The sequence below is a fragment of the Megalobrama amblycephala genome, linkage group LG15 (genome assembly GCF_018812025.1).
Source record: "Megalobrama amblycephala isolate DHTTF-2021 linkage group LG15, ASM1881202v1, whole genome shotgun sequence".
In the NCBI taxonomy this organism is placed as follows: domain Eukaryota; kingdom Metazoa; phylum Chordata; class Actinopteri; order Cypriniformes; family Xenocyprididae; genus Megalobrama; species Megalobrama amblycephala.
Genome location: NC_063058.1, coordinates 19169878 through 19181626, shown reverse-complemented (window position 1 = coordinate 19181626; position 11749 = coordinate 19169878). Strand labels below are relative to the sequence as shown.

Genomic DNA, 11749 nt, shown 5'->3' with positions numbered 1-11749 from the left:
GTTGGCCTCCTACAACGAACACTGAAGTTTCATCAAAATCAGTTAATGCACTTCCTGTTTCCCTTTTCTCACCATAAATTTGTTTCAACGCCACGGCCAAACCGTTCGAGATATCAAAAATCTACTTGCAATTTAGCATCCTCAATGTCTTGACTTTATGCTGACCGAATTTCGTGGTGATAGGATGATTCCCCTATAGGATGGATGATTGTGTTTTTCAAATAGCCAATTTTCTGTTGGGCTGGTGTATAACTTAGAGTGTGAAAGTTGTTCGGCCCAGTGAGATCTATAACTGTATGAAGTTTGGTTACTGTAGGAGAAAAGGAGTGCACAGCCCCTCAAATACAACCATATAAAAAGGGTGTAGTTCGAAAAAAAAAAATGTACCAAAGGAAAACAATAGGGCCTTCACCCTTTCAGGGCTTTGGCCCTACATATTAAGGTATAAAATTCAAATATTAAATATTTTTAATAGGTTAATCTTGAATTTTCATTGAAATTATTATGTTGCTATTATAATTTGTAAAAGAAAAACTTTAAAGCATTAAAGCATTTTCACTTAGAAACATGAACTCCACTGTGTGTGTTTATATATTAATGTGTTTGAAATGAATAAAGCGCTTTACTTGTTCAATATAACAAACACACATTGTAACAGATCAGTTGTAAGTGCTAATTTTGGGGCAGAGGGCAGGAAACAGAAACTGATGCGATGGCCTCATAGAGGAAACTGTGGCTTTGTGGGGTGTGGTGATGTGAGCTGTAAGATCATAAATTCTTCATTCTCTGCCTCTCTTTTAGGGGTTTATTAGAGATTTGTGCTGGCTTGTCTTCACTAAGTCTGCTTGAATTCCTTGCTTCACTCATTTTGTTGAGTAAATGTGGACATGAAGCACAGAAAGCATGGCCACTGCTTCATTGTCATGACTAACCATATAACCAGAAACTGTGTGTGTTTCCTGTCTTATCTTTGGTGTAATCATTACTCACTTACTCAATCAATAATACACAGTCATTCCTTTATTTAGCTCCATTTCATCGACCAGATTACAAAAATGTCTTTCAGTACATTGCAGACAGATCTTCAAGCAATAAGCTGCCACTGCTATAAATCCTCACATAGACAAAAGCAATTTCTTTAAGAAAACGTATTGACTAAATTGCACTGTAATCTGTAAAAATGAAGATATTAACAGCTGCATTGTTCTCATCCATTAGACTCCAGTGTTACACAATGTTTTAGAACCAAAGCAGCAAGCTTGTATGAGCATTTAGTGTCAACTAGAAGGTCAAAACTATCCTTGGTACAAGTCTACAAGATCGTGTTTTGCAAAGAGATATAAATGCATAAGCTTTGTTTTTTTGATGGTTTTCTGAACGCATTTTACCTGCTTATTCCATTTTATGAGGTAATAAAAAATAGGTTGTACTAACTGTACCACTGCTAGCTGCATATGACAAAAGTAGTAATGTTATGAAGGATGAGCTTGTTTACATGTGAGTGTTTGCAACATTTAGGTGTGCCTCCCCTGTCAGGATATGACTCATGAGTTTGTGCGGAAGAGAAAACTCCAGAAAAAGTTAATGATTACCATGGTTTGGTCATCTTGACCAATACAGTAATATCTGATAAGATTTGGTGTAAATGCAACTGTTCTGTCCATCTGCTCCATTCAAACATTAAAGTTTGTTCCAATAATATTCTACATTTTTGAGATATACTAAATTATTTTGGAGATTAAATGTAAAAGTATTAAACATAAAATATATTAACTTTAATGTTAGGTGTGATTAATTGATTAACAGAAAATTGTGGAATTAATATTTTTGACTACCAATAATTTTGCATATTTGCCCCAATGGATAGAAGACTCATTGATTTGGTCTTGTTTTTACTATGTCTCTGATTTCAGGCATACCAGCTGAGGCATAATGATTACATTTACTAGTCAATACAGCTTATGTTGCTTTACTTAGTAACATATAAAACAGCTGTTTTACTCTCATTTGTCAAACTCCAGCATTAGTATTGCAAAATATTGTGGGAATCACAGCAGCAGGCTTCCCTTCCCGTTTCCACCTCAAATACAAGGTCACGGCCACTGAGGCAGTAAATAAAGACTCTCGCTAGTTCTAAAGCATATGGGCAGAAATATTCCATTTGTATATTCAATGTAATATGTAAAATGGCAATGTATTTCTGTATTTGAATGTACATTTTCCATATATGTGCAATGTTTGGAGAAAAATAATAATTCAAATGTAATAATATAATTAACATTTGCTATTTCCTAAACTAGTTTAAACATAATTTAAACATATTTTAACATTTTATAAGTTGCAAAATTAAAATTAAAATGTATTACAGAAAAACTCTGTTTGGTTTGAGTAGGACAAACTTAAATTAAACAAATTAGTTCAGTCATATCAAATTTTATGAGTATTTAGCACTTTCTTTTTCTTTCATATTGCTGTAGTCATTCAGCAAGTGCGATATCATGCTATTGTTAACATGTTAGCAAGTTAGCATTTTCTGAATTAGCTTGTTATAGCTAGAAAGGTTTACACTAATGAAATATTTACATGATAATTTTAAGTTAAATGTATGAATTAGTGTACTGAAACATTTCAAGTTTCAATGGGCACCACTGAAATGTTTTTTTAAAGGTCCCGTTTTTCGTGGTTTTTTGAAGCTTTGATTGTGTTTATAGTGTGCAATATAACATGTGTTCATGTTTCGCGTGTAAAAAAAAAAAAAGTATTTTTCACATAATTTACTTATCTGTATACCGCTGTTTCCACTGTCATAAAAACGGGCTGATGACTTCCTTGTTCTATGAAGTCCCTCCTTCAGAAATACGTAACGAGTTCTGATTGTGCCAGCGGTTCCTGTGTTGTGATTCGACAGCTCTGAGTGCACCGTGCCCGGAAAAGTCACGCCTCTTACCATAACGTGGAGATGCACGCGCTCAGTGTTATTGTAAACATGTCTTTGATATGGAGTCAAATTAATGCCTTAAAGTTTTGCACAAAAATAAAGTTTTGCAAAACACAAAAAAGAATTGAGCAATAAAAAAATGTTTTGCAAACAAAAATAAAGAATTGCAAAGGAAAAATAAAGTATTGAGCAGAAAAAAATAAGTTTTGCAAACAAAAATAATAAATTGCAAAATAAAATAAAGTAGTGCAAAAATAAAAATATAATCAATTACAAAAATCAATGACAGCTGTAATCCTATTTTATCTTTGCCACATATTTTTCATGCTCAAACCTACTAAATCATTTGCAACGCTCATTTTATTCTGCGTTTCAGTCAAGCGTGCGCTCACGATACTGGTTTTCTTTTGCGCTGCACTTTTCTGTGCGGATCTCTTTATGGCACTGGTTTGACGTGGGGTGGAGTCAAGAAACGGGGGCACGCCCCCGCGGAATGCATCGGAGGGGAACGTAATCAGCGACAGGTGAAATAATTCTTTGACATGGTTAAAAATAATGAATGGTTTGTTTTTGTTGGTTTGTTTAGCATATGTTGTCGCCAATTACGACCCCCTCCAATGCATTTCTTATAGTAATATGACCTGTTGTGCTCTGTCTCACTGCCTGTATCCACTTTTGTGTCCTTAAACATTCGTTTTTTGGGGTCGACAGCTTATAAAAACTTATTTCTGGGTTTTTTAGCTTGTTAGCTGTACACCTTGTCACACAGCAGCTTTTAGGCATTGTTCTGTTTTTTGTAATGAGTCAGAAAAGACAAGGAGGCAGCCTCATGCATTACAAAGTCAATGGAGACGGTTGGATTGTTTTTCCCCCGGTGGGCATGGTTTTCAGATTATAATAAATGCGCTCTGTCTCTATGCTTGATCTGTTCTGTTGCGATCTGCGTCTCCTGCCGATGACGTGTTTCGCGGGGGCGTGCCCCCGTTTCTTGACTCCACCCCCACGTCAAACCAGTGCCATAAAGAGATCCGCACAGAACAGTGCAGCGCAAACGAAAGCCGGTATCGTGAGCGCACGCTTGACTGAAACGCAGAATAAAATGAGCGTTGCAAATGATTTAGTAGGTTTGAGCATGAAAAATATGTGGCAAAGATAAAATAGGATTACAGCTGTCATTGATTTTTGTAATTGATTATATTTTTTATTTTTGCACTACGTTATTTTATTTTGCAATTTATTATTTTTGCTTGCAAAACTTATTTTTTTCTGCTCAATACTTTATTTTTCCTTTGCAATTCTTTATTTTTGTTTGCAAAACATTTTTTTATTGCTCAATTCTTTTTTTTGTTTTGCAAAACTTTATTTTTGTGCAAAACTGACTCCATACTTTGATTTTACCCTATCAATTTGAGCCGGAATCAGACCCGGTGATTGGACTGCGGGATGAAAATAACAGCGTTTCGACGACATGGCGACAAACACACTCTACAAACGCAACTCTTGTGTATTCCTGTGGGCGGAGGTTAGTCAAAAAACTGTTTTAGTGATGTCATTAAAGAAGGAAGTAGAGGGATGTAGTCCAAACTGGCCGTTCGATGTAGGCGACTTCTGTTAAATAAAATATCTCGCTTGGCATTGAACTTTGAGCTTTAAAATTTTACAGATTTTATTTATACTCTAACAACAACATCACACACTAACTAAAGTTTGAAACATGGGATCACGAAGAACGGGACCTTTAAGCACAACCATTAAAGATCTGTTTCTATTGGTCACTCTTGCTTGGCACAATAATTTGGCCACGCCCACTCCGCGGTCCTGCCGTGAGTCGGCTCTCACTGACGTCTATGCTCACTGACAGGCTGTATCATGGAGAGCAACACGTAAATGAGTCTGTACATAACTAACAGACAGAAACCTTTGTACAGGTTTAGCATTAAGCTAATAAATAGACAGTTACAACAATAGATTGTTTTTATGCATTTTCGTACGATTTGTGTATTTTATTATAAGAATAAAGGATGTTTAGGCGATATGAGAAATGCTGAAGATGCTGCATTATGGTTTTTGGTTTATTAGCTAATATAAAAAGTATAGACAATACAGTTTAGCCTCATTTTATAATAAATCAACTTTAGTTCTGTAACTGTACGTTGTTACAAAGACTCGTGCTTTAAAGTGAGTTTTGTCATGTGTAGATTGATGCTAATTTTAGCTATAATGCATCTTACCAGGTGCAATTATATATGACATTATTAATTTTGGCAAGAAGGCCATCACACAAGGCCATTACAAAAAAAAAAATTGCTTTCTAGTTTCTTAATCGTGAGCATGGCGGTGTGTCTGTTGAAGTGCTGAACAGCCGCGTCGAGTGAGCAGTGCTTTACAACAGGTTCCTTTATTCACAGAAATAATCTTAGATAAGCTGTCCAAGATTATTGCTTGCTCTATCAGTATGATTGTATGTTTTTCTGTTTGTTTTAGTATTCTGATAACTCTGGTGATGTCTAAACCCATCTTTCACATCTTAGAAAGCACTCTTTTCTGATGTGAACAGGTGTTGGTGGATGGAGTGGAGGATATTTTCTTGGCACACACTAATAACGCATATGTCACAAAGCTCAAATAATCTCAAACTGGTTTCTTGAACATGGACAATAAATTTACTAAATTGAAATGACCTCCACTGTCACCAGATCTCAATCTGAATGTTGGTAACCAAACAGTTGATGGGCCATTGACTTCCATGGTATTTTTTTCCAATATCCAATCCAATCCAGTTTGGTAACCCATATTCTTCAAAATACCTTCTTTTGTGTTCAGCAGAAGAAATAAATTAATACAACTTTTGCAAAAATACAAAACAAATTTTAATTTTTGGGTGAACTATCCCTTTAAGATTCTCAGGAGGAAGCTGTGGTTGAGTGTTAAGGAGGAGGGTCAACATGGTCAAAGAATATAAAGCGTGATTTTAATGTAGATAGCACTACTTTATGCAAGATGATGACGAGATTATTATTTTTAGCTGCTCTGTTTGTGGCTGTCTTTGCCAAAAAGTCTTTCAAGAGGTGAGTCACTTTCGGGTTTAAATGGATTTTTGTTTGTCCAAACTAATAATTTACTCACATCATGATATTCCAAACCTGTATGATCATTCTTCTGTAGAATACAAATAAGTTGTTTTGAAAAAGTGTTTTTTTATTTTAATATGCTATAAAATATCTTCATATAATGAAAATTAAAATAATGCCATATCATGTCTAACAACATAATTAAACATATGGTGTTGATGATATCAGAGACCATGTTCTTCGGATCACTGCACGAGATGAGGCGCAAATCTCTCTCCTGAAGGAACTTTCTGAACAGGGGCATCTTGGGGTAAGTCTCGGATCAAGACCAGAGATCTATATTTTTTTATATTTCTCATATGCATTTGGTATTTAAACTAGGAAAAACTGTGAACATCAGGTTTCCTTTTCCTTCCTTCTGTGTTCAGCTTGACTTCTGGATGGAGCCCGTTCATGAGTCCCTGCCTGTGGATGTTCGTGTCCCTTTTCACAGCCTCCAGTCTGTCAGGGCGTTCCTGGCATACAATCAGATCCAGTATAATGTCATGATTGAGAATGTTCAGGTGGGAATATTACTGGGGAAAAAACACCTTCACATGTTCTCTTATGTTTATTAATGGTCATATGACATGTAGGTAAACAAATATTTTAACTTAAAATTTTTATAATGAAATTTCTTTTTGAGTTCCCTCACAAACCCCAGATTGGGAAACACTGGGTTACGCCACAATGAATCTTTTGTCATATTTAATATTTTATTTCATATAATATTAAATTATTATTTATTGAGGGTAATCACAAAATGCAAACCTTAAGTTCTTTTTTCTTGTTGACACCATTCTTCTTGCACCATAAGGATTTGCTGGATAACGAGGAACGTGAGATGGTGAAATATCGAGCCTTTCTGATAAGTACTGATGACTTTGTCTACACCACCTACCATGACCTGAAAACTGTGTGTATCAATATGATTTTCATAAAATCCTTAACCATTGTATCTTTTAAACAATTTTAGACACAAAATCTACAATCAACTGATCTTCACCATGCTATTTGCAGATTTACAATTTCATGGACATGCTTGTGGCAGAAAACAGTACCCTGGTCAGCAAAATTGTGATTGGTCAGAGCTATGAGAGACGCCCCTTGAACGTCCTGAAGGTAGGCCATAATAAATAATTATATAATATAAAACAAACACATATACACAAATCACGCATATATGGGAAATGGAAAAGTGAAAGTGAATAAAACCGGAACAGAACAGGAGAATGAATCTATGGAAAAGAGTCATTTACCCATCTGAAAGAACCATCAGTTTCTTACATCAAAGCACCTTTGTTAACAAAGCTGTTCACAGCTTATACTAAACCCCTGTTTAGGTAGTTAATTGTATGATACTTGCAATGCCCTTGGCCGTTGAAACAATGACCGGATGCAGTCTCAGGATAAAGTCTTAATGGTTCCTTGAGTCGATAGTGTTGAAGTTGCAATCAATTTCTTCTGTGTTAAATGAAGAAATTATGATTAACTCGCGTAATAATATCATAATAATATTGCATAATATTGGTCCAGTTACAGGTGTATTCTGGGGCTTCTGGATAAGTTGTGGTTAAGATCTGGCTGACATCTGGGGATTACAGTGCTGTTGTGGGCCAGTAATGGTTAATTTCTGGGTACATTGTAAAGTTCTGGGTGAGTTTTGGTTTGGTTGACTTTCAGCAAACAGCACTTGAGCCAACCTTGGGCCGTACTTCCACATGGTATGTTGGCCAAAATCTCTGCCGAAACTCAGCCAGACCTAGCCCAAAACCAATTTGCTATCTGGGTTAGTTTGAAAGTTTTATTTAGCATTTTTACTAATTTCATACTTTCCTCATTACTAATTATGTTATCTATATTATATGATCAATTGTCAATTATATTATATGCCAAATTTGAACGAGCAAACACGTTCATGCCATGTCGTAATTACCGTAATTTCGAGATGACAACACATGACATTCTCTGAGTGGTTTACGTCGTCGGACTGGGAATTATGCTTTTCTTTGGCAACACTGTCAATGCCTAAATCAGGGGTGTCCAAACTCGGCCCTGGAGGGCCACTGTCCTGTTGAGATTAGCCCAAACTTGCCACAACACACCTGCCTGGAAGTTTTTTAGTATACCTACCTAGTAAGACTTTGATTAACTAGTTCAGGTGTGTTTAATTGGGGTTGGAGCTGAACTCTGCAGGACAGTGGCCCTCCACGAGCAGGATTGGACACCTTTGTCCTAAATAAATGTGCAACAGGCAGGTGGTACAGTGGTCAAGTGGGAGGTGTCACAAAATTCCCAGTTTACAAGTTATGGCGTGAACGCATATATAGCGCAGCCCACAACTCACGCCATTGGCCAAGACAGAGTTGTGTAGAATTAAACGTAAAACAAAATTTTCATAGCGCTCTTAAAGCACATTGTTTACAGTTTTGAGAAAATGTAACTTATGACTGACTCTTTAAGCAGTATTTTAACATCAAAACATTTATATTATTCAGCTTCAAAATAGATGTTGAATCTCATACTTTCCCAATGTGTATTTAAATGCAGTACGTGTAATATAATTACGCTTTTTTTCATTGTGATTATGTCCTTTCACTCAGTTCAGCACTGGAGCGAACCGTCCAGGTATCTGGATCGACACTGGCATCCATTCCAGAGAATGGGTCACCCAGGCCAGCGGAATCTGGTTTGCCAAGAAGGTAAAGCTATTTATTCTTGAGTTAGCAAATACAAACATGCTTTTAAAAAAGATTTATTGGTATAAATGGAATTGACATACCATGTGTCTTGTCTTGAGCAGATTGTGACCGACTACGGACGTGACCCCGTCCTCACCGACATCCTTAACAACTATGATATCTTCTTGGAGATCGTCACCAACCCTGATGGTTTCGCCTATACCCATAGCAGTGTGAGTTTTAGAGTCTGATGCCTGGAAGACATTACATGCTCATTCAATTCAGAACAACTATATTTTGGGAATAAATCCCAACTGACTGCTTTTCAATGGTGAATCTGTTTGTTTAAGGACCGCATGTGGCGTAAAACCAGAAAGCCGAACCCTGGCTCCAGCTGTTTTGGAGTTGATCCCAACAGAAACTGGGATGCTGGCTTTGGAGGTGAGATGGTTACCTGAGATGAAGGTTATGATTGCAGTTGTACTGTAAGGCCCATGTCTTGGGGCAAGACACAGGCAGGCAGTCCAAAACAAAAAGCAGACAGGACTCTCAGACAAATAGGGTAATCCAGGAAACAGGAAACAGTGGGTCAAAACCATTAATATGAGAAAACCAGGAAAGTGCTCAAAAATGCAGTACAAACATAGACAAGACTTAGCAATGAATGACAGAATTGACCAGGCTTATATAGGGTGAACTAACAAGGTAAATGAGACACACCTGAAAGCAATGAGTGCTGATGAGTCCGGGCAATGGATTACGGAGAAGTCCATGGCTACTTTCTACTCCACTTTTAGACACGCACTCGCAAACTTCCCTAAGCACTTCCCCTTGGGGAATCCCTGCCGCCATTTTGAAGTGCGTTCCACTTCATGAAGTGGATGAGGGAAGTTTATATGGACAGACCCTAGCTCCCTTGGTCAAAGTAAGGTCGAGTAAATTTGCAACTACAGTACTATTAGTTTTACGATCTTTTTATGAACTTTTCGAAGCATTAAAGTATCAGTTGCCAAAGCAGTCTATGGAAGGAAATCAGCATTCTGTCATCAAAAATATCTTCATTTGTGTTATGGGTTTGGAACGACATGAGGGTGAGTAATTAATGACTAAGTAAGTAATTAAATAATATGTAATACTTTCTTGTAATTCTCTGTGTTTCATCAATAGGTCCTGGATCCAGCAATAACCCATGCTCTGACATCTATCGCGGACCCAGTGCTCATTCTGAGCCAGAGGTCAAGGCCATTGTGGACTTTGTGAAATCTCATGGCAACCTCAAGGCCTTTGTGTCCATCCACAGCTATTCCCAGATGCTCCTCTATCCATACGGATACACAAGCACTCCTGCCAAGGACAAGACAGAACTGGTATGCATGTGGAAACATACTATTCTAGATTTATTTAACAACATTTAAAATAAAATCTGTATTGTCTCTTCAGCATAAGCTCGCCAGGAAGGCCATTTTTAAGCTGCGGTCACTGTATAACACTCGCTACAGATATGGAAGCATCATTACCACCATCTGTAAGTTTATAAGATTATCTCAATATTAGATTTGCATCACGGTTACCCTGCTAACAATCTCTCCGTTTTGTTCTCAGACCAAGCCAGTGGAGGCACTATTGACTGGACCTACAATCAGGGCATCAAGTACTCCTACACCTTTGAGCTGAGAGACACTGGTCGCTTTGGTTTCGTCCTGCCAGCCAATCAGATCATCCCCACTGCTGAGGAGACATGGCTGGCCCTGATGGTCATCATGGAGCACACCAAGAATAATCCATATTAAACAATATTTCTTTTATGTGTTAAGTGAATAAAAGAGTGTTAATGAAAACAATGCCCTGAAAAGGGATATATCCATAATTGATCAGTAATGGTTGATATTAGATGTTTAATTGTTAATGCTCATTTCCTCTATTTTTACATTTAGATTAACTTTGCCATTATCTAGCACTCTCTTAAAGTTCATCTTTAAAACGTTACCAGTTACCACATTAAATTGATGTAATATTAAAGAATCTTCAGCATTTTTGTTGTGATGCCTAAATTTACTTTTTTAATTAATTTATTTTAGTTATTAGTGTTTTATTTTTAATTTATTCAGACAAAAGAGTATATAATTTTAATATAGAGCAAATTATTGGTTATTGACCATAATATGGAAATTATGCTCACACTTTAGATTGGGGTCCAATTCTCACTATTAACTTACTATTAACTATGACTTTTGCCGTATTAAACTCCTAATTACTGCTTATTAATAGTTTGTAAGGTTGTTAAGTTTAGGTACTGGGTAGGATTAGGGGATGTAGAATATGATAAAGAATAAAGCATTAATATGTGCTTTATAAGTACTAATAATCAGTCACTATCCTAGTAATATGGATGCTAATAAGTAACCAGTTAACATTGTGAATTGGACCCTAAAGTGTTACCGAAACCATTTTAATTAATCTTTTGTAGTAAAAGAACTCAAAACATCCTCCACAGTCCAAAAAGAGCATGGCATTATAAGAACGCCATACATTTATTAAACCAAAAGTCAAAAATAATTCGCTTTGAATCCATGCAACATTGTGACATCATCCAGACACATCAACACATGACACCCACATTTACATGTGATGCCTGTTGGGTGATGAGAAACCATTAATCAGAATAATGATGCAATGAATAGGAAGCAGGACAGATGTTTTTATAACACTAGAAAAACTAGTGATACAAGAGTAAAATGAGCCTTCAGCTGTTCCTGCTGATCTTTGCATTCCTCCAAAGGATCCAAAAGTTTGAAACAGGAGACTGAAGTTTATTTATATTTTCAGATAAGTTCAAAACTTTTTTGACACACCTAGACTTTTGCTCTTATCAGTCACCTTATTCAGTGTTCGCTCTGTCAACAATTTCACTGGCCTCAGTGAAAAAAAATTTACACACAACACTGATTTGTTTATAATTTCAAACCCATTGTGATGCTTCCAAAATGATCACAAGTCACTCACATGATTTCTACGAAAAC

General features: G+C 36.5%; 1 protein-coding gene across 1 annotated transcript; it reads left to right on the top strand.

The window, feature by feature from the left end:
* Positions 1–5863: 5863 nt before the first annotated feature.
* On the top strand, positions 5864–10762 carry LOC125247637 (carboxypeptidase A1-like). The gene is made up of 11 exons (XM_048159046.1): positions 5864–6006; positions 6238–6319; positions 6438–6572; positions 6866–6964; positions 7069–7170; positions 8652–8750; positions 8852–8962; positions 9080–9170; positions 9897–10096; positions 10170–10254; positions 10332–10762. Exons 1-11 carry the CDS (start codon positions 5939–5941, stop codon positions 10517–10519), a joined length of 1260 nt encoding a protein of 419 aa, XP_048015003.1. The 5' UTR covers positions 5864–5938; the 3' UTR covers positions 10520–10762.
* The last annotated feature ends 987 nt before the right edge of the window (positions 10763–11749 follow it).